General features: G+C 35.5%; 2 protein-coding genes across 3 annotated transcripts in view; one reads left to right on the forward strand and one right to left on the reverse strand.

The window, feature by feature from the left end:
• LOC132103347 (disintegrin and metalloproteinase domain-containing protein 22-like) overlaps positions 1-24412 on the forward strand; it is a 61413-nt gene that overhangs the window by 12320 nt on the left and 24681 nt on the right. For both annotated transcript variants that reach the window (XM_059508389.1, XM_059508388.1), the window contains exons 4-8: positions 3797-3863; positions 7742-7824; positions 13527-13590; positions 23888-23957; positions 24123-24193. In XM_059508389.1, coding sequence (XP_059364372.1) covers positions 3797-3863; positions 7742-7824; positions 13527-13590; positions 23888-23957; positions 24123-24193 — 355 coding nt within the window. The remainder of the gene's footprint in view (positions 1-3796; positions 3864-7741; positions 7825-13526; positions 13591-23887; positions 23958-24122; positions 24194-24412) is intronic.
• LOC132103348 (claudin-12-like) lies at positions 19829-23289 on the reverse strand. The gene is made up of 3 exons (XM_059508390.1): positions 23140-23289; positions 22185-22488; positions 19829-21166 (listed from the first exon to the last, which is right to left on the reverse strand). Exons 2-3 carry the CDS (start codon positions 22459-22461, stop codon positions 20418-20420), a joined length of 1026 nt encoding a protein of 341 aa, XP_059364373.1. The 5' UTR covers positions 22462-22488; positions 23140-23289; the 3' UTR covers positions 19829-20417.

A 24412-nucleotide genomic window follows, 5' to 3' on the forward strand; every position in this document is an offset into this window, starting at 1 on the left:
GGGGGGCGTCCTTTCTTCACAGGAGAAGTTCTTCTGCTGGTTTCCAAGGTCTAGAACCAGACTTACTCTTTAAAGATGCTGCATATGTCCATATGCATGAGACAGAAAAAAAATGAACTTGTCTTATAAATTTGCATTTATGTAATTGTGTACAAATGAAAAAAAAAAACTACTGTTCAAAAGTTTGGGGTCGGTAAGAATATAATGTTTTTGAAAAAAAATGTCTTCTCTTATGCTATATCAAAAATACAGTAAAAACTGTAATATTGTAAAATATTATTACAATTTAAATGAACTGTTTTCATTTTTCCTATATTTTAATGTATGATTTATTCCTGTAATGGCGAAGCTGAATTTTCTGCATCAGTACTCCAGTCTTCACAGTCACATGATCCTTCAGAAATAGTTAAAACATGCTGATTTGGTGCTCAAGAAATATTTCTTATTATTATCAATGTTGAAAACTGTTGTGATGCTTAATATCTTTATGGAAACTGTGTCACATATTTTCAGGATTCTTTGATTAACAGAAAATTCAAAAGACGTTTATTTGAATGAGAAGTATTTTGTAACATAATAAATGTCTTTATTTCACTTTTTATTAATTTGATGTTTCCCTGCTGTCGAAGGCACTCCAAATGATGCCTTTTACCGAAATCTCATTTTCATTCATAAAGGACTCTGAAGTTTGTCTGAGCAATAGACCAACTAGGAGATATAAACTTGCATTTGCAAGAAGAAAAGTCAGAATTGTGAGATAAATAGGTAAATGTTATGTAAAATTTTATAGGTTTAAACAGTATTTTAATGCATGCATTTTAACTGTAGGGCTAATACAATATGTCCCCTATGAATACTATATAGACCTATTGTTTAAATCAAATTTGTGCTTTAAAAGTAGGGTGATCATAGCAGGTTTCATCCATTGTCTGTCCGTTTTCAGCTACGTATCCTATGTCTTTAGAAAGGACACATGCTGTCTTGTCTTAAAAGGGGTATTACTGGTGGCAGCAGAATTATGGCAGGATGCTTTAAAATGTTGTCCAGGTAGGCAGCTCACTAGGTTTTTGGACAGAAAAAATCTCTGTAATAAAACCTCTTCACCTCACACACACACAGAAAAAGCAGCACTACTTCACACACAATCTGTTCTCTTGGCTGCAAACCCCTTCATTTCTATTCCTCTGGTTTCCCTCTCTTCTTTAATTAGCATCTCTCTCTCTCTCTCTCTCTCTCTCTCTCTCTCTCTCTCTCTCTCTCTCTCTCTCTCTCTCTCTCCTCTCTCTCTCCCTCTCTCTCCCTCTCTCTCTGACAATGGACCAGTCCATTAAGCTTTATATGAGAAATAAGAGCCATTTTGTAGTCATGTGACAGAGCCATATTTAAATGTTTGTAGGGCAAGGTGTGTGTGAAGAGGGATGGATTGGAATGGGATGGGGAATTATGGGGCTTACCTTATAAATAATTCAAATCCCAAAGCAATTAAAGCAGAAATCTGCTATCAACTTCGCATTTCACAAAGCACAATATACTGCAGATTTCCACCTCTGCTTAGACTGGGACAGTGCAAACACAGGACGGGTATTAGATTTTTCTGTTAACAGATCTCCAGAGGTCTCCTGCATGAACAAATAAACTAAATATACTTTGAATATATTGAAAAAGTATTATATAAGGGAAAATTATAAATATTTGAATAAATATTATAAATATTTTAAATATTTTCTTGTTTTCTTTACTTTTTTTTTTTTAAAGACAAAATGCAGTTTTGTGGTCAGAAAAAAAAGATTATTTTCAGCAAATTCACCCACCTTCTTCTGACAAGGGTGGGGAAGGAGACGTGATGGGTGGAAGAATTTAGCATCTGCATATGCTTTTTTGTGTGAGTGTGCAAAGGCAGCTCTTATCATCCATCACAATGGGGGAAGTCGTGGCCTAATGGTTAGAGAGTCGTACTCGCAATTGAAAGGTTGTGAGTTCGAGTCTCGGGCTGGCAGGAATTGTAGGTGGGGGGAGTGCATGTACAGTTCTCTCTCCACCCTCAATAACACGACTTAGGTGCCCTTGAGCAAGGCATCGAACCCCCAACTGCTCCCTGGACACCGCAGCATAAATGGCTGCCCACTGCTCCGGGTGTGTGCTCACAGTGTGTGTGTGTGTGTTCACTGCTCTGTGTGTGTGCATTTCGGATGAGTTAAATGCAGAGCACAAATTCTGAGTATGGGTCACTATACTTGGCTGAATGTCACTTCACTTTCACTTTTTTTTTTTTTCACTTTTTCAATGTTTCTCTCCTTTGACATCCCACTTTATCACTCCCTCTTTATCTTCCCCTGCTCCTGTTCTGATCCTCTTTCAGTGCTCAGTCATTTTCTCTCTGTCTGCTTGTTTTGATTTCCTTCTCACAGTCACATATATTTGATGTACACTTGCATTTACCACAGAATGAGTCTCTTAATACAAAAACTTATTATTTTTCCTGTTATAGTACTGTGGCTCTATAAATACCCTACTAATCACCTAGTTTAGTGAACTGCTGATAAAGACGAGTGTTTCTGTCTTTAAAGGCTGGTTTGATGTCATGCTGTGATTGTCCTAGTGATGAGCTCCCAGTAACTGATCTCACAGTCAGTGCTCCTGCTGCGAGACACTTTCACCCATCTCTCCTCCTGCACTCGGTCTGTTTTTCGCTTCATTGCCATTTTGTGATCATTGCAGTTATATCATTTAGCTCATATAGTTTGGTTTTATTTACATGCTACAGTCACTAAGTATCATCCTCCAGGGGAACAGTGTGCTCTCCCAGTGAATTTCTCGACCCAGTTTATGAACAACTTCTTGAGTGCAGCTTTGCCACACAAACTGAAGTGTCCTTGAACACAACTTAGTGTGAGTTGTGATGTTTGAAATCATCCATGGATCTCTCTGCAGGATTACTGTGCTCATAACTCTCCAGATTCTGTTCCATTTCAGTCCCCTGTTAGATAAGCTGCATACATGAGTGACAAGAGTGTTGATTTGATCTGTTCATTGAATGTGTGATGCCAGGATCACCAGGAGTGTTTGGGAGGATGATGAATCATATTTACAGTGCCGATATTAATCAGGCAGTCTATTTTCCTTTTCTGGAAGTATTTTTTAGGCTCCAGCTTATAATATATATACAGCATGTCTAAGATTAAAAGATCACCAATAAAAATATATAGAATTACATAAAATGTGCACGCACACACACACATATATATATATTAGACTTGCACTTGCACTGCTTGTTTTCTTAAAAAAAACACTAGCTTCTGTATTCTATCTCTGTTTTCTTTTTATCATATAATTAAAAAACTAAACAAAAAAGGCCTCTAAAACTAGCTTGCTCTATTCTTTTTCTATTCTACCTGTTTCCTTTTTATTTATTTAATAAACAAAAGCCTTGTTATGTGTACTGCGTTAAGCTAACTAAGAATTGTTCTAGCACTTGCATATCATCGCTGTCTTGTTGATTTTGATTGTTTCCATTGTTCCATTCCATTATAACATTGCAGACCGTGTCTGAACCAAAGCCTTAAATTTAACCTTATGTGACACTTTTGATGCTTTGCAAGCCCTGCTATTTTCTTTAGGAAATGCAATCAAGTTTTTTTTTCTGTACTCTTTTATGATTTCTGTGATTTGTTTTAGTTTAAGATAAGTTTCAAATAATATTTAACAAAATAGCTTAATCGAACTCATTGAATTCTCTAATTTTAGTAAAAATGTAATAACTTTTTTGAACTTACAAAACTTTTTTTTTTTTTTGCAGTGATCTTCTATCATCAAATTACATTGAGAGGCACATAACAAAAGAGGGGAAGTCAGTTGTCAACAAAGTGAGTATAAACTCTCATTCCAATATCAAATAAATATTAGACCAAAAGAATATTAAACCTTTAGCTCATGCAATTGCCTTGACCCCATTCTTTCCACTCTATGACTATGTGTGGGAACAGTGGAACAGTGACTATAGTCCGATCAGATTTGTGTCTTTGAGCCACTTTGGGACTCTCAACTTCATTCTGTCAGTGGACTGAAGTATGTGTGTGTTCAGATGAGACACATCACACCCAGAGCAGAAGGTATTTGTTTGATTTGCCCAGTGGAAGATTGTTTCTGTCACACACTCACACAGGGGCAGGGATACAGTGTTCTATTTGTGTGCTGAATGATGGATACCATCATTGCGTCAAGGTGTGTGTTTTATATAGATGTTTTATATATATAGTGGACATATCCAGGATCTCTATTATTCTTTAGAAACGAAAGGGCCCATATCAAATGATTTAACTTTGACATGGCCCCTTTGACATGTTTTTTTTTTTTGATTCTGATGAAGACCTCAAAATTACATAAATCACAAAATTACATAAATCACAAGGAAAGGTGAACAGTAGGTTTTTTATTTTAAAATTATCATTAGTATTTTAGATTATTGTTTTTAGACTCTAAATATCTCAGAGAATTTTTTATCTATTTCAAAGAAAAAAATAAATTCTTATATATGTATCATTATATATTTTCACCCGCTAAAGAAACAAAATGTGTTAATAGGAGAAAAAAAAACTATATTTCTAATAAAATATAAAAATACGAAATATAAAAATAGTTTAAGAAAACACAATATGCAGTGAAAAATAAATAGTATTGAAAATTATATATATTTTTTAAAAAATATTCTATAAAATAAGTTGAGAAATAATGTGCAGTGCTCATTTCCTATATGTTTTTTGGAAGCTGGGATGAAAAACAGCTGTGGACTGAAAACAGCATTGAATTCTTAAAACTGCAAATAAGGGTGTACTCACACTAGCCAGTTTGAACCGTGCCTGAGTGCGTTTGACCACCAAAGCGCGGTTCGTTTGACTAGTGTGAGTGCTCCGAACCGTGCCCGGGCGCGGCTCGATTAGCCGGCTCTGGCCCGCTTGGAAGAGGTGGGCCAGAGCACGGTTCAGTTGGACTCGGGCGCGGTTCGCATGCAGTGTGAGCTCTAACCGTGCTGGAGCACGGAACAGGATGCGTGGCGTCACGGTTTTGCGACGCTCCAAAAGTGCAGCTGCAAAGTCCTTGCTGCACTTCAGCTGGTACCTTGCAAACCTCATCATACGAGCAGCACGATTACGTGAAAAAACATCTGTTTAACAACAGGCTGTGAGAGGGCTGTGGACCAAACGACACAAAATTATCCACAAAGAAAACAGAGCGATGGACTCCATTGTGTTCAGAGATCGCCGCTCTTCCTGTTTATCCCGAAACCGTCGCGCACCATAATGACGTAAGCGTGCTCCGGCACGAATGCTGAAACCCTATGTGAGTGCAGGCCAGAGGGGGAGTGGGGAGGGGGGACAATCGTACTCGGGCCCGGTTCATGGCAACCGTGCCTAGTGTGAGTACACCCTAATAAACAGACTGCTTCAAATATTTGGGGTCAGTAAGACTTTTTTTTAGATGTTTTTAAAAAGTAGTCTCTTATGCTTACGAAGGCTACATTTATTTGATTTTATGAAATATTATAGCAATTTTCATATATTTTAAAATGTAATTTATTCCTGTGATGCAATGCTGAATTTACAAAAATGTTTTGAAAACTGTTTTTTTTTTTTGCTTGAAATTATTTTGGAAACTGTTTTACATTTTACATGATTCTTTGATAAAAAGAAAGATGATTGAATAAAATAGGGCTGCACGATTAATCTAATATGATTGTCATGTGTATCTTGTCAGTAAAGCTGGTTCTTTGATTAGTAGTAAATCTACAGCATGTGCTTTCAGATGGAGCAACATTTACTACACAGAGCCGTAGTTCACTGACAAGCTACTCAAAATTGTGTTCATAATCACAGACAATTTAATCAAGCGATTATAAAATAGAAGAAATCGTTCTGCGATTATGAAAGCTATTTGCATAGCTTGTCAGTGAACTACGGCTCTATGTAGTTAATGCTGCTACACCTGAAAGCATGTGAAAATACCATATTTAATAACATGTTTTTACTCCAAACTCACTTCATAACGTCAGTCGAGTATTTGAAATAAATCCTTCTGTTAGATGATATGGCTTCTTACACAGAATAAGGCATGCAACATATTTCATAGTATTCTAAGGCCCTGTCCCAAATGGCACACTTCATGTGCACTTTCAGTCTTGAGGACTTACACTGGCTGCTGTATACGCTTATCCGTTATCCGTGCAGCCCTAGAATACAATATACATTAAGTTCTAAATATTAGAATCTTAATGACAACAAAATTTTGAAAAATCAAGATCAACAAGAAAGCAATGATATGCAAGTGCTATAACAATTCTCAGTTAGCTTAACGCAGGACACATACAGTATCAAGTTTTTTTTCTATAATAAATAAATAGAAAACAGAAAGAATAGAAAAAAGAATAGAGCAAGCTAGTGTTAGAGGCCTTTTTTTGCTTTTGTTAATTTAAAAAGAAAAATAGATAGAATACAAAAAGATTAGACAAGCTAGTGTTTTTTATTTGTATTTTAAGAAAACAAGCAGTTAGTAAATTAATAGAGTCCAAGTCTAAAAGAGGCAAGTTTTTTTTAAAGAATAGAATTACAATAAAGAGTGCTAGAGTTGGAGGGTCAAATAAAGATTGAAGAGATGTGTAAACTGCATGAAAAGGCAGCATTTCTTTAGATTTTGGACACAGAATGTCTCTCTGTGATTCTTGGCACTAATGCTTGCTGGGTCATTATTCTGAGAGGGGCTGTTTCTACAACAACTGCACTCTTCAGGAATGTCTCTGTGGTTGTTTGGTAGAGACTGCCCTCAGCTCTTGATTAGGTCTTGAGCTCTTGACTGAGAACCCCTGAGGACAGAAAGTGCTACATGTGGAAAAAAAGAGGCAGAAGTGCTCCAGAGCAAGCTAGAGGAAAGAGAACAGCAAAGGAATGGATAAAACTCAACGTATGAAGCTTTTTGTCCAGTGCAGAGAGAGGGATGAAATGAAATTGATCTGCTGGTAAATCTTGCAGCCTCAGTCCTCAGAGAAAAAGCAGGAAGAGAAAACCTGCAGCCCTAATGGCAGTCGAGCACTTACACTAAAAACATTTCATAAATAACAAACACACTCAGGAATGCTCTTACAAGTCTTCTGATCACTTCAGGACAAACAAAAGTGGCCAATATAAATGTTGACCCACACACATGCAGAATTTATACATTTAATATCAACATAAAATACAACAATCCATGATCTTAGTCTTAGTCTGGTGTAACGATGTAGCATACAGAAAGAGTCATTAGCTACATTTCCATCTTAATTTAAAAATTTAACGTGCGCAAAACTGTCCTGCATAAACAGTATTGCATGAAATATTTGCAAATAAGCACCGTTTCCATCCAAACAACTCAAAAAGAACTAAACTGTCACTTTCTGATAAACTGGCACTTGATATCACTAGGAAAATAGGAGAAACCACTGAATATAATATTTTCCATATATAATAAATTACTTACTTGCATGATTACCTTGTCTCATTTGATTATTTTCTCTTTTTATTTGGAAACTGATGGAAGCAAATCATGATTATACATAACAGATGAATAATAAATCCAGCAACAGCTGCTAAGTTAAAAACAAAACAATAAATCTAATATTAAAAGAGGGATGGTCCTTCTGACTTTTCTTACTGAATTCGGATTGAATTAGCCACATTTAAAGCGGTTTGTGATAATTGTTTGTTTGTCCCTGCAGGGTGGAGAACACTGTTACTACCATGGGAAAGTACGTGATATTCCAAAGTCATATGTGGCGCTTTCGACTTGCCATGGATTACAGTAAGTCCTTCTAAAGATGTGCAGCATATCTGAATTAACATGCAAACACAACAGTTTACAAAAGCAGTTACAGTTGCCCACATCTGTCCGTCTTTTTCTAAGACACATTCATAAAGAAACACATGTTAGCACATATTCAGCAATTAGAGCTGTTTAATTACAGCATGCTATGATCTTCCTCTCATATCACACACTGATGCTTTTAGCACTCTTTGTGTCTTACGTGTGTGCGTGTTTCTTTCGTTCTCCCATGTACTGGTGCTGTAATGTATTGCATCACATCTGGCCTTTTGATCTTCTATTGCAAGAGGAAAATGTAATATTTGTTGTGTTTGTAAGATTTGTATTATTGGCTACCAGCAGTGTAAACCTGAAGTAAACCTAGCTGTGTTCCTGAGCCGCTCATGTGCCTGAGGAGGATTGAGTTAGTCTCTATAGAGCCTTATGCACACACACCACCTCTATGCATGGCCCTCTGGGATAGCTCAGTTCCATCCGTCTGTATTTTTAGTGAGAAAAGGAGTCAGGTCATTTCAATCTCTCTCTCTCTCTCTCTCTCTCTCTCTCTCTCTCTCTTTATGTGAATGTCAGGTCAGATGCAGCTCAGAAATAGAGCAGCAGTGCTCTTCACATACATAGTCATCATGCTTAAATGTTTAGAGCTTTAATATCTTCTCCTCAAAGGATCACATATGCACAGATTTAGGAGGAAATGAATTGCTGTTGTTGTTTGCTTGCACATGCTTTCTTGGCAAAAGAATAAAAAAATTCAACATACTGTATTACAATATAGTATACTCGTAATGTTATTATTTCAGGACAGTGTTCACATGTCTTTTGTTAAATGTTGATGTATGTTTAAATAAATATATAAAATATTCATTTTAGTTGATAAGACAAATATAAATCTCATTAAAACTAATTATTTGATATTATGAAATACATATATATTTCATATATATTTCATATATATATATATATATATATATATATATATATATATATATATATATATATATATATATATGTACAGTACAGACCAAAAGTTTGGAAACATTACTATTTTTTATGTTTTTGAAAGAAGTTTCTTCTGCTCATCAAGCCTGCATTTATTTGATCAAAAATACAGAAAAAAATGTAATATTGTGATATATTATTACAATTTAAAATAATTGTTTTTAAATTTATTATACTTTAAATTATCATTTATTTCTGTGATGCAAAGCTGAATTTTTAGGATCATTATCACATGATCCTTTAGAAATCATTCTAATATGATGATTCATTATCAAAGTTGGAAACAGTTCTGCTGCTTAATATTTTTTCAGAACATGTGATACTTTTTTAGGATACTTTGATTAATAAAAAGTAAAAAAATAAAAATAAAAAAAAGAAGCTATGTTTTTAAAATATAAATATTTTGTAATAACAATATACACTACTGGTCAGTAATTTGGGGTCAGTAATTTTTTTTCTTCTTTCTTCTTTTTAAATAAAATTAATACTTTTATTCAGAAAGGATGTGTTAAATTGATAAAAAGGGATAGTAAAGAAAATATATTATTAGAATATATATTATTAGAATATTATTTTTTTTTTTTGAGTAAATGCAGTTCTTTTTAACCTTTTATTCATTAAATATATTAGACAGCAGAACTGTTTCCAACACTCATAATAAATCAGAATATTAGAATGATTTCTAAATGATCATGTGATAGACTGGATGTTACATGTGACACTGAAGGCTGAAGTAATGATGCTGAAAATTCAGCTTTGCATCACAGGAATAAATTATTTTTTTAAAGTATATTCAAATAGAAAACTATTATTTTAAGTTGTAATAATATTTCACAATATTACTGTTTTTTCTGTATTTTTGATCAAATAAATGCAGGCTTGATGAGCAGAAGAAACTTCTTTCAAAAACATTACAAATAGTAATGTTTCCAAACTTTTGGTATATATATATAAACTATGACTAAAAAATACAAAATAAATTTGTGAAAATTAATACTGGAACTGACCTATGTGAAATCTTTTGTTTTTATAATTTTATGCAGTTTAGTTTAAAAGAAAATGTACTTTAGTTAAAAGACAGGTTTGTTCTTTGCAATAAGCAATACAGTATACTTAATGAGTTTTAAATGAAAACGTCTCATGAGTAAAAATAATATTGCTCAAATTTTGGGACTTTTGGGACAAACTTGAGACATCTCTTTTGCTAGAAAAGCTGTATTTATTTAATCAAAAATGCAGTAAAAAAAAAATTTTTTTTTTTGTGAAAAACATTGTGATATATTATCACAATTTTAAATAACTATTTTATATTTGGATATATTTTTTTATTAAATGAATGTCCAGCATCATTACTCCAGGCTTCAGTGTTACATGATCCTTCAGAAATCATGCTAATATGCTGATTTGCTTTATTTTTTTTATCAATGTTGAACAGTTGTGCTGCTAACATTTATGTGAAAACTGTGATACATTTTCTTTGATTATTTTATGAATTATAATTATAATAATTATTATAAGTCTTTATTGTCACTTTATTATCCAAAAACAAATAATACAAATTATTATTATTATCTTATTGACCCCAAATGGAACTGTAAATATGAGTAAATAAACTGACATATAAGAGAAGTAATAATACTTCGAGTAATCGATATCTCTTATGTACTGTACAGTATGATGAGAACAGTGTGTGTACAGGTATGTGTGAGAGGGAGGGAGAGGTGCTGCTGAGACTGCAGTTTTATAGTGGTTTATCCTAATGTCATATTATGGGTCAGACATACAGCATTACACTCTAACAGTCACGGGCTGCTGATGACAGCCTACAGCAGACACTTTTAAAACCCCTCATCGACTGAGAGCTATTTTACCTTTTGCAGATCACTGACCTAAAGCCATTATTGATGTAGTTATATTGACTGGCTGTTCTGTTATTATACAAACTTGGCTTAGGGTTACTTTAAGATCCTTTGCATTATGTTTACACCGGACACAAGCAGCATGATGCATTAAAAGTATATTTTATTTATTTTTATTTATTTATCTGTCTGTCTTTTAGTTTTTTCTCTGAATGTCTCTCAAGAAACAGTGTGAGACTAGTGTCTGTCTTGATGAACTTTCATTTTCTGGTTTTCCACTGAAATTCTTTCATAATTCATTCATGTGTGAGAGGGCACTCTGTATTTATGAATGTAGACAGGCTAAAGGGCTTTATGTTATCCTTCAAATGCTTTCAGAAGTCACCTTAAGTGTCTCTGCTCCGTCTGGAGGCTGATTGATCTAAAAGAAAAATTCCATCAGAGCAGAGAATGATATCCTCTCTGCATGTCTCAAGGCTAAAAGAGACATCTGAACTCACACATATACCAACACACAAACGCAGTCTCCACTATGTCTCATTATTACTCAAGTATTATACTGGTACACAACAAGTGTGAGAATTACCTGCATTTGGACAGTCAACACTGGAACATCTAGATGGATCAATCTTATTACTGTATGCTAAACCTTTGTGGACAAAATTGCATTAAAAATGCATAGTAACCACTTTTATATACAAGATGATAACTGGATGCCCCTTACTGAATGAATCATGCAGCATGATAAGGTTCATGTGCAACAATGTAGCATACAACTGTTAATTGCATGTTTTTTTCAAAATTAGCAGGCAGTATACAGTATACTGTGCAGAATTAAGCAAGAGTCATGTAGAATTCTGAATTGAAGAACTTCAACCTTTCATTTCATCATAGTATATATAAGGCAGATAGAAACCTCCAACTTTAAATGCTTTTTAAACTTTTATCAAGATTTTGTCATACCAGCATCCAAAGTTTTTTGACAAACTTTGCTTATAATTACAAAATGACTGTTTTTATTCAATTCTTTAAATGTTAAGTCATTTAAATTCTACTTCTAAATTGGATAGATTTAGCTAGCAAAATTACAATTTAAATGTGGATGTAAGTAACATTCAACATAAATTCTAAATGTTCTTTAATCAGCATGTTTTTGTATAACATTCGTTTTTAATATTATGGCCACTAAACTGTATAACATACTAACTACACTGTAAAAAATCGCTGTAAAAATAATGGGCAAATTCTGACAGTACTGTTTTCCATTAAATCGGTAATGTACTGTAGAAAACAATCCAAATAATTTTCATGGTAAGCAACTGCTGTTAATTTACAGCCCATTTTCAACACTAATCTACTGTATTTATGTATAACAGTTTTATACTGTAGTACGCAATGGATTCTGTGCTGTCAATTTAAAGCAATAGCACAGTGGCGCTGAACAGTTGTTTCACATGAGTTTGAGTACAAGTAAGTCTTTGCCTATCCTTGTTTGCGCTGCTCATGACAGGAATATATGTGGAGTAGAAGAAAACTGATCGAATGTGAGGGAACTTTGAACCTGACTGCAGTGAGGACTGAGGAGCTTGTTCTTTTAAAACTGGACCGGAGACTGTGATGAGCGGGAAGAACTGAAACTGAAAAAGCACTGCCTCAAACTAACCAGCCGTGTTCTCTGCACTTATGACACAAGGAATCTCATAAGAGAGAATTTTGAAACTGACAGCGAGGAGCACATTCTTTTAAAACTGGAGGTCTTTGTCGAAGTGTTTTTTCTCTCACATCCAAATCACCCTAACGGTGACCGATGAGCAGGAACTGAACAAGCCGGAATGGTGCTTGAGAATGCTTATAATAAGTGAGTGCTTATAAACACATTAATCAAAGAGGGTAAAATTCTGCCGATTCATTTTTTGAACACTTTTTGAACACTTTCAGTGTTTATTAAGGCTTTCAGACTGTGTATTATGGCACTGTAAAACACACCAAATTATTTGTTATATTTAGTTTTTTCACATTATTGATTGTTAAACTTTTAAAACACATTTTCTTTTTGTCAGTATAAGCTATATTACCGAGTTTGAGTTTGTACTCTTTTATGCACTTTTTCTTATAAAAATGTTCACATTGCTTTTAAAGGGGTCATATGACATTGATAAAAAAAAAAAAAAGGTGAAAAAAAACATTATTTTCCACATGCATATTATTGTTGCTCCTCTATGCCCTGCCTTTCTGAAATGCATTGATTTTTATAAACCTCATCGTTCTGAAAAGCGTGGTGTGTTCTGATTGGCAAGCTATCTTGAGCATGTGACAGAAATGTTACACCTCTTACCAGGTTCAGGAAAACATTAAATCGCATCAAATGACCCCTTTAATCTTGCCTATTTTTGTCCATTTTGGGTGTTCTTGCTTATAAATATTTGCCTTTTATTAGCCTATTACTGTTGCCTGTGTTTTTAATTTCCTTATATGATTTTAATTTCCAACCTATTTTGAGGGTGTTTTATAAGTTCAAATAATCACAGAATATACAGTACTCGATGTATTTTTACAGTAAATGGCTGTAAAATAATTTCACAGTATTAATAACATAGAATTACAGTATATTGCTAGTGACTCTGGTGTTAGTATTTTACTGTAAAATAATACTGAAAAATACTGTGTTTTGTTTTTACGGTAATATGCTGTAAAGCAGTTTCACAGTATTCATACCATAGAATAACAGCAGATTGCTGACGACTCTGTTGCCAGTATTTTACCCTTATTCTACATGATTTTTTACAGTATATGCATCACCATATCTCTCTTTTTCTTTCTCTCTAGTGGAATGTTCTTTGATGGGAACCACACATACATGATTGAACCAGGAGGAGAGAATACTACAAGTGTAAGTATAGTGAATTCCTACATTAAACAAAGCAAATAGTGCCCATATCAGTATTATGAGATTTATATCTGTCATCAAGTTGTTTATTAGCTATAAAGTAAAAATAATTTTTGTATTGCCACAGTTTTTATAGCATACTTGCTCCATCTTCACTTTGGTTTTAAGGTGTCCGTAGATTAAACTGTAAACTTGATAGTGATTGTTTGAGGCAAGGAAACACTCCAGAGCTGTTTAAAAGGGTTTTTCCTGTGCAGACAGGTCATATGTTGACTGATAAGCCCATCACACAGTCGATAGAGATACCTGACTCTGCAAAAGCACAGCTATTATCTTCTAATGGCAGAATCCCATGTGAACACTGGCAGAGAACGAGGATGGTGTATCCGGGAAAGACAAGCTAAAGCTGTGTCACTGAGACACTGGTTTTAGAAAGGAAATATCATTTCTCAGTCACAGAACGATGATCTGATTCATTAAGTGACTCACAGAGGTACATGCTAATGAAGAGATCTGTGTCATTTAAAGCTGAGATGTTGAAGTTCTTTCATTAATGAGAGAATGAAACCTGTTCAGTGACACAGGAGGGAGTTTATGATCCATTCACAGTTTGCTTTTTTTCTGTTTTATCTGTTCAGTCACAAATATTATAAGTCCATCTTTATGCCATCAGAAATGACTTAATGAATGAAATTCAGCATAATTCTCACAAATGTTTATCTTTATAAATGTAAATGTATATTAAATATTCATATATATATGATAATGCTTAAAGATTTTATAAACACATATATACACAATAATGTGGAAAATAATGTCATGTATCTGATTGTTACTGGTTTCTAGGTTATCTCCAAGTTAATAAGCAGGTTAATTCAATTTCTTCTGTGGGAATTTGAGGAATCCTTATCTTCTCACTTTTGTTGTACACTGCTTCGTCCGCTTGTCTTATGAGCATCTCACCCTGAGAAATGCCTCGGTTTCTTTGTCGTCTTTCTGCTGATGGTTTTGTCATGTTTCGTATCAACCCTGTGACCTTGCGTGTTGGTGGCCTCAGCAACAGGGCAGTCCTCTGATCTGATTCATTCAGACACTGTCAGAAACCAAAGGGACAGTATCGTCCTGTGTACCATATGGCACATGCATCTGTTATCCACCTCGCACTGCAAGGGGACATGAAAATGTGTCCCTCTTTGGCCTCTGTAGCGTCTCTCACTGCTGGATTCTGCACAAAGCTCACAGTACATGCAGGGCCTCTGCCTCTCAACCTTCCTGAAGTCATAATGAAACTAAAGTGGACATTCTTTACTTTTACTTCTGATTTTTTGCCAGTTTCCCCAGTGTCCATGTTAGTCCTAAGAAAACAATGTAATAATGTATTCCACCTCTGAAACAACAGTTCTTTATGATTGATGTTTGCTTGACTGGAAATAATTTGAGCCCTTAGCCAAATAGGTAAGATTACAGCTACTATTGCATGGTAGTATATAGCTTTTCTAAAATGTTGCACAGTGAAGTATAAACAATAATTTAATTTATTTGATAAAATATATATGTAATAATAATACATTTGTGTTTCTTAATAATAATTATTTATTTACACAAAATTAATAGTTAGCTATAGGATAATAATGGAATTATAGTGAAAAAATATTTCAAGCTGTTCTTTTGAACTTACTATTAATGAAAGCTGCACCAAATCAGCATATTAGAATGATTTCTGAAGGATCATGTGACACTAAAGATTGCAGTTAAATGCTGCTGAAAATTGAGCTTTGCCCTCAATTATATTATGCCCAATTAATTTTTTTAAATGTTATATCAGAAAATAAATCGTAAATATTTTTCACAATATTTCTGTTTTACTTTATTTTTGATCAAGTAAATGCAGCCTTGGTGAGCATAAGAGACGTATTTCAAAACAATAAAAAAAATCTAACCCCTAGCTTTTGAACAGTAGTGTATATATTATTGATTATATGCTTATAATTATTTATAATAATAAATTATTAACAGTAGTTTAATGTTTGTTAACATTAAACAGTGAAACCTAAAAAGCGTACGACAATAACAGCAAATATTGATAAATAATAAAAAAGACAGAACTAGATAATTTATGATGCCAAATTCTGTCTGCTGATACACCATTTTAATTTCTAATAATAAAAGAAATATCAAATATTGATATATACAATTAATTAAAGGGTCACTCCACCCATTTGCATTAAGAGGTCCATTGTTAGAAAACCAGTCATACTATTGAATGGTTGTGCAACATTCTCTCATTTTCCGCTGAGATGAGAGAAATCCACTATTTACCTTTTTCACTTCCTCCTACAATGACGCAAAAATCGTCATTTGACATCATTGTAGGAGGAAGTGTAATAAGGGTGGATTTCTGTAAAGACTACAAGCACAAGTAGTCTGCCCATAGGGGGTTGTACCTAATGCGCTAACAGACCTATCACAGATCCGTGCCCGGCGTTTGATTTCACCGGGAGAAACTTGGAGGAAAATACTGATTTTTCAGACGGATGCATTGGGGAGGATTTTGATTTAGACTAAGTTATGTTAGAAACGGATGTTCGTGGCTACCTTTATGAGCCACAGTACAGCGACGAGCAGCTAAAAAAAACATGAAAAGCGTCAAACTAACACAGTAAAACATGGTTGATTTACATCGATAATAGCAAACTTATATATAACTTTTAGCTAAGTGTCTAACGTTACATTATTACGTTACATACTAACTTACTCATTTCTTGACAAGTGTAACGTTAGTTACTGAGGCAGACACATTAAAACAACAAGCGAGCAAAACATACAAGATATTTAGTTCGTAAACAGAAAAATCATAGGAGATGTGTTTCTTTACAGCAGACGACTATGTCAGTGTGTGTTCTCAGTAGCCACTAGCTGCTAATAGAGTCTAGACAGAAATAACATTACCTCCAGGCAAATGCGATTAGTGCTGCTAGAGCTGTTGGTTCCCGACGTTCCTGGCTTTTCGTCGTCGTCGTCTGGCAAGGAAAATACTGAAGGCATTGCGTTTTTCAAAAGCGCGGGTCTCTTCAATCCTAGGTGGTTAGGCGCATAATCTTTGGGCTTGAAATGTAAACTGCACACCGTCTGATTTTTTAGTGCTTCAAGTGTTGTGTCCTCACCGAACTTAGGGTTATTGATAACGTTAGCCCGTAGCCACTTTTTGCACAAGTCCGTATCTTTCGGGAATCTGTGAATACTTTTCCTTGTTCTTGAACAACATCCCGGTACTATGCAAGTGCACACCATTTTGTCACAAAAACATTAATTGGGTCGCAAAATAACTCTTCACAACAAATTGTGCCAAATAATTTACAATCGGTAGCGTAGAGGAGAGCTCAACTATAATCCACATTGATGGGCGGAGTAGTGAGAGTGGCCTGCAGAGCTGAGTATTGCAATGCACTATGGGGATTGTTGTCTACAGTCCACAAGCTCTAAAAAGTTATTTTCTGCCTTTTATAGGCTCAGAATGACCAAAATAAAAAAATATGATACTATTCTACTACATATATGACCCATTTTCAATACACATTCATGTCTCCACGGGTGGAATGACCCTTTAAATTATACATTATGTAATTAAGCCTTGTTCAGCACAGTCAACCCAAATCCTGATTTTTGTGAATATCCTATTGGAATCCGAGCTAGATGACTCTCCACACTGTGTATCACAACTATTCAAATCTGATTTGTGTGTCCCGTAGCACTCATTCATTTTACTGAATATCTGCAGTAGGTACTTTCTATGGCAATGCCGTTGCGTTGTTACACCTGCGCTTGAAACAATAACAGCAATACAGTTTGCAATACAGCTGTGGTTTTATGACATGACAACATGTTGCCATCACGCTGGATTATATTTCGTTTTATGAGGTAGCAGCAAATATGCAGGAAGTTGGAATGTGCGACTTTATTCCGAGCTGCTGTCTCCGCTGGTTTCAAAACTCAAAAAGTGTATACTAGCAATAGGTATATTGTCTTTTTCCACTTGATTTGCACATCGCAACTACAAAAGCTTGTTTCTGCAAAGACATTTAGTAAGTTTTCTACAACTGTTTACGTTTTACATGGTGTGAGAATGTGAAAAAGCTATGCTAAATCTTATCTTACTGGTCAGACTGAAACAGATTTCTAGGAATATGATTTGAATAGGACTTAAACCACATATGAATGTAGCTTGAAACAGATCTGCAAAAATTTCATGTAGTTTGTTGCCATTCAGAGTATTTTAATATAATCTGATTTAAATCAGATTTGCACAAATATCAGATTTGGGCTGACAGTCTGAACGAGGTTTAGTTTGCTTAAAATCGTGTTTGTGTTTTGAGAGACATCTCTCGTCTCTCCATGTCTTTTTAGACTCAGAGGACAGTTGGGCTGTTAGTGTTGGGGGTGGGTGATCGTCTCTGGAACAGGGCAGCAGGCACCCCACCCCCTCAACATTTTTAACAAAATTTCCAAAAAAATTAAAGTGTGCCATCCCCCAACCTGCTTTCTATTCATAAACTAGTCCCCAAGAGAACACACACACCCCTTCCTCTGCTCCAATACAGAAACCCCCATCTTATCTTAAACCAATACATTTGAGGCCATCTGTGTTATACGGCTAATCCTTCACTAAGTGCTGCCTCTCATACGTGCGTATATGGGTGGTGGACTGGAACAACCTCCATAGAAATGAGGTCTGTGTCTCCCTCGTCTTTCTCATCTAGCTTACTGATATTCCCCCTGGCAGCGAGTGCAAACGTGCAGAAGTGTGCTGGCAGGATGTGTAGTGTTCCTGTAGCTCAGCTGGTAGAGCATGGCGCTAACAATAGCAAGGTCATTTCCCAAGAAATGCTTATCTGATAATACGCACATCAAATTCACTTTAAAGCGCTAGTGTCTGCTAAATGCAGTGATGTAAATGTTGAATACGGTAGTTGTCTGATATTTCACGTCAGCTTTTGTTTAACAGTTTGAGACCGACTGGCTCTCTGTTCCAAAACCTAGTGAGCTACCATCATACATAAAAAGGAACCTCCTAAGTGACTGATTTGAAATGCTCTTCATAGGCAGCCACTCTGTGTATCATATGGAAAGCACTTAATTTGCTTGATGTTAATGTTCTTAAGCTTTCGACATTGTACTCTATCTGTTAAGCATAAAATGCATAGAGCAAACAAATATTGGGTAAATTATTAATAAAATATTGATAAAAAACTAAAGATATAACTAAACTAAAGTTATTTAGCCTTGAATTGAATTATAATCAACATTTATCTGGCTTTGCTTGCAGTATAATTGTTTGCTAAATGTTTTCCATTTTAATTTTATACAACATTTAAGCCCAGTAATTCAAAGAAATGCTATTCAGACACCAAGGGACAGCTCTATGCTATATTTTTCAATAAATCAGCAGATTTAATTTAATAAATTGCAGTCAACACATTATTACTCTATACAGGTTTATATATATATATATATATATATATATATATATATATATATATATATATATACACACACATACATATATAAAAAAAAAATACGTAAAAGAAACATTTTGCAATAGAGCTTTGTAGAAACAGATGAAATTGATCTGTGCAATATGCCATAGGCAATGTTATAGGAACTATTTGTTTTTGAGACATTAGTGTTTTTCAGTTTTTTTAGCAATGGATTAAGTGACTATGTAACAGTAAACAAACATACTACTACAGCATGTAATTCAAATGCTCCGAGTTACACTGCAGTGACACCTTTAAAATGCAATAAAAACATTTGCACTAAAAAGAGAGAGTGGAATGCAGTGTAGTGTTTCATTCATGGTTTCTTGCTCATGTAAGGCTTATTACAAAGCATAAATCAAAATATGGAAGTACAGTCTTGATAACAGTAGTTAAACTGCTCGAAGGCATCAGGCAGAAATAAGTAATGAGTCAGACTACAAGGTTATTTTCCAAAAGTGCAAACCCTTAAACATATAAAAAAAAAAAACAACAACAAAAAAAAAACATTCTGTTACGTTACGAGTTCATGTAGCATCTTGACAGTTTGTAAACTGACAACAAAACTAAAATAAACATTTCTTTCCATTGCAAAATAATAAACAGCAGGTAAATCTACTTCTCCTTCACATTATGTAACATCAGAAATTTAGAAAAACAAAAAAACCATCATGTTCAGTTATTACAACAAGGCAACATGCAAGGCAAATATGAAACTTCATGCATTGACAGTAGGAATAGTGTAATCAGTCATAAAACTGTGTAGGTTGCGTCTCTTTTTAGCATTTACTAATCACATTTAGATATTAGCAGGCATATTCACTAACAGGTTAAAACAGTGCTTAACATCAACATTAAGTTCAGTGTTACTGTTGAGGTTTAAAAGCAGAAAAAAGACATATGGTCCTGAAACGTGAACGGAATGAATTTCTGTGTACATAATACGTAAACCTGTCACACTGAATTCAATGCAATGCAACATATTCAGTGAAATTATGAACAGTTTACACAGAAATGTGTACTGCTTGTGTTTTATGAATAAAGCTCATTGAGAGAGGCACACAACTTTCTAATTGCACCTGTGTTATTGGTTTGATGATCATTTTTAAGTTGTATGGCCATTTTCAGTGCTATTATTAAGAGGCACCTGCTACATCAATTGAATAAAAGGCATTTCTTTCAGTTTCACTTTATTTTGTTCCCTTCAAATTCACTGCCACAGCTAATTTACCATTACTAATTTATAGGAAGAGAACACCAGTTTTACCTGTTTGATTTGAAACAACTAACTCACTGTCAGTCTGTAAGGACAGGAATGTCAATCTCAATGCCGGACATACGGGAGCGTGTGGAATAGCGGTGCCCAGTATACCTCTGTGAGGGGGCGTAGCTTTGAGATGGGGCATATCCCTGAGAAGGTGCATAGCTTTGAGAGGGAGCGTAACTATATTCCTGTGAGGCTCCAAGTTCTAAACCGTAACCATCAGGTATGGACATCTGTGGCATGTAGACATGGGGGAGCATAGGCTGTGTAAGTGCAGGCTGAGGGTAACCCTGTGCTGGGAAAAAAGTGGGGGCATCTAGAACAGCCGGAGGGAAGCTCTGGGGCGCATACGTCATGGGAGAAGGCAAGCCATTGGCCATGAGGGGCTGTGCGGAGAGACTGTTGGTCATTGCAGGAACTTCAGGTAGAGGTAGCCAGAAGGGTGAAGGCAGTTTCTTACACATGCAATACCACATGAGCATCAGCAGAGCGGCTAGGATTAGACCACCAGCACTGCCAATGGCCACATACACCCCAAACTCAACAGCAAACAGATTATCGTAGCGCTCATTAAGCTTACGCGTGTGGAACAGGAACCAGACAGAGGGCGGCATGGCAATTGCCCCGCCTAGAAACAGAAGCATCCCAGCCACTAGATGGCAGCCTGAGCTGTTGACCAAGCAGCGGGAGTTCTTGATGTCATCAGGAGTTTTGGAGCAGCAAGCAGTTTTACACATGCCAGTGAGGCAAAGCAGAAGAGCCAAGCTGGAAAACAGCAGACCTGTGGAGAGAAGAGGCTGATGTCAACAGAATACACAGAATAAACCCTATGATTTCCGTGACGCAAATGAGGACAGAATCACTGAAACCAGTCAAAAAAAATTTAATTTAGTGTACAATGCAGAATGTTCTGGAATTTGGCACAAATTGGATAAATAAAAGTAGAGCTGTAAATGTAATCAAACTGTGATATGGATTAGTGTCAGTGAATACAAACTACAAAAAGACTGCCATTTAATATGAAGTAGATTAATAAGTAAATGAGCGGCACAGCTTGTGTTTTCAGTAACCACTGTCTCATTATATATAGGTCATAGGAAACTACAAATGAACCAGAGCTCCAGAGCTGCTCTAAGAGTCACATCACAAGTGTTTTACCATTACATTTGACAAAACTTTTTCATATAGACGCAGAAACCCAAAGGTCTTAACTACAATCTGTTTGGTTTGAAACCTTGGCCACTTTGAATGGCAGCACTTGATCTTTTTTTCCAGGCACAATGTTAAAACACACATCTCCTGGAAATCCTGTATAATTTCATTTCTCAATGACGACTTTGAAACTCTTTAAGTATTTCCAATTTTGTGTGCCGTATGTATCAGGCATTCAGCCAACGGTCCGTGGGCGTGACGTCTGAGGCTGAGACTACAGTTCACCTAACCTTCTTTCTTTGCATATGCCTTTGAGCAGGCATTATGCTAATATTTTAAACTGTGATGTAGATGTTTGCAGAAGTAATATCTAGGCTTCAATCAATGCATTTTAGGCAAGTCTGGAGCAGTGTTCTCTGTGTGAAGTAATAAATCCCTTTATGGGAGACTTTTAGCTTTGTAAATTTGTGGATTTTATACATAAGCAGATACAAAAAGAAAACAGTCAAAATCATCATATGGCCTCTTTAAAATGAAGCTATTAAAACAGAATTAAAATGGAAAAAATTGAATTTGGGAGGAAAATGTAGTTAATACAGCTTTATTAACTGAAGAACAAGTTCATTGAACCCATCATTAGCACCTACCTGCAGGTAAACAGAACTGCAGTAATCTGAGGTCCAACTGGTCTACTTTCGCATACCAGTCTGCATCAAAGTAATAGCAACCTGAAGAACCATCTCGCAGCACACACTTTGTCCACAGGCCATCGTACACGGTCACGTTTTTAGCATTGCGGTTAAAGGTGAGCAGGCGGGTGGTTCTCCACTGGGGAATGAGCATGGCGACGGTCAGACCACCCACTGACAGCATCGCGATGATGAAGGCGAAAGCATTGGTGGCGTGAACGTCACGACAAGACATGGCTGGAGGAAGGAAAAAAACTGGAACCTTGTGGGGAAAGGGGACATGAAATGACATTTTTAGACAAGAGGAATGATGAGAAAAATGCTACGTTTTTATTTCTCCCTATTTCATTCTGCAGTCTTAAGGTAATTTGCAAGTTTGCTTACAAAGGGAAAGTTTTCATAAGATTGTATGCAAATACAGAAAGTGTACGTTACTGGAAATCTTACTGTAATGTCCACTCCTTCACAGACATACAGTAAAGATGAATCAGAAACCAGTGATGCTTGCTATGTTTAAATATGAGTCGTATTAAGTATGAGTGCGTGTATTAAGCGTTAATGTGTTTTTCTAAGTGTAGACCACAATAAATGTCTCTGTGTATATGTACAATAGGTATGCGTAACGTTACTGTTTACATGGAGAGTTATGCGCAAGCTGTCATTACAAAAAAAAGTCAGACATTAGCATCTCTGTAAGAATTAGCATTTTATTGCTGTGTCAATCAGAACAGACTTATTTTAAAGTTATATTGTTTTAAAGTTACAGTGGTGTTTATGGTTTGTTTTGATTAATTAAAAGTAGATTTGAGCGCTGACAAGCTAATCTTAGCTAACAGCTAACATTATGATACAACCTGTTGCGCTTTAGTTTCCTCCGAGTGACGCTCTTTTAAGACCAATATATCGCACATACCTGATTAATAGTGAGCTTTAAACGACTCCTTTGGCGATATAACTCATTTTATCACGCAATTGGTGATCTTCTGTCCTTTTTCTTCGTGTAGTGTTTCTGTTTTGGGACTCTTCGGGAGCGCGCACAAACTCACTGAGGCGGGTGCCTTGTGACGTCACATGTGCGCTCACTTGGGGAATTAAAAAATCAGTGTAATATGAATAAACGCAAAACCAGTATAAATATTCAAATGAACAGTGTCGTAATTATACAGTAGCTTTTTAAAAGACAATTATTTTGCTAATTTAAACGACTCAGTCTGTGGAGCCTCCTCTCAAGCAAATCGAGTTGTATTTTACAGCCTCCAAAAACAGTAGTCAAAACGTTCATTTTCCATCTCATCATTTTTATGTGTCTTCACTATTTCTTCACAATAAGCTTGATGTCACATTTGTGAATAGGATAGTCATATTTTTTAAGTCAAATTCTGTATAAACATTTAAGAAATCTTTTGAGGAAAATTAATTAAAATAAAAAACTGTAACTGTAACAAACTTTTTTAGGCCTACAGAATATTATATTTAGTAAATTTAGAACTTTTAGACAAAAATGGTCTAAATCAAAATGTGACTTGCATTATTATATGTGCTGTCTGTCTCTTTCTTATACACATACACATAACGGTGTGTCTCATCAAACTATCTAAGTGTTACATAGGGGCATTTGACAAATATGAATCATATCGTATCATCTGATTCTTTCCCTGTAGGAGGAGGTTGATGTGCACATGATTTATCAGTCTCCTGGTTTGGACCTCCCAGAGGACTTAATTTCTGCAGGTATGAACCAATCTCGTGTTCCGGTTTAAAGCATGATGTATATAGCATGAGTATAGTATATATAAGGGCCCATGGGGGATAATTAATAAAGAGGAATGAGTTAGCTTTGTGTGCATGCACTTTGTGCTCAACTGTCCATTCTAATAGTAAATATATTTGTTTAAGATCACCTGGCAAAGTCACTGTTCCAGAACCCTCCACTGTCTAGTGCCTCCCACAGGAGGAAAAAGAGACAGGTGTGTATACTTTTAGCATGCATGGCTCATGGTGTGTGTGTGTGTGTGTGTGTGTGTGTGTGTGTGTGATCTGATGTGATTTCAATGCTGTTGTAAGTGCTGTCACGTATGTTGACCGTGCATGCGATTGTAATTTGCATTGCGTGATGACGTTAGTTGTTTTCGCGTCATGCGTGCATTAAAAACGATGCGCATACTTAAAAGAAAACTCTAATAAAA

This window comes from Carassius carassius, chromosome 24, assembly GCF_963082965.1.
Source record: "Carassius carassius chromosome 24, fCarCar2.1, whole genome shotgun sequence".
Taxonomy (NCBI): Eukaryota; Metazoa; Chordata; class Actinopteri; order Cypriniformes; family Cyprinidae; genus Carassius; species Carassius carassius.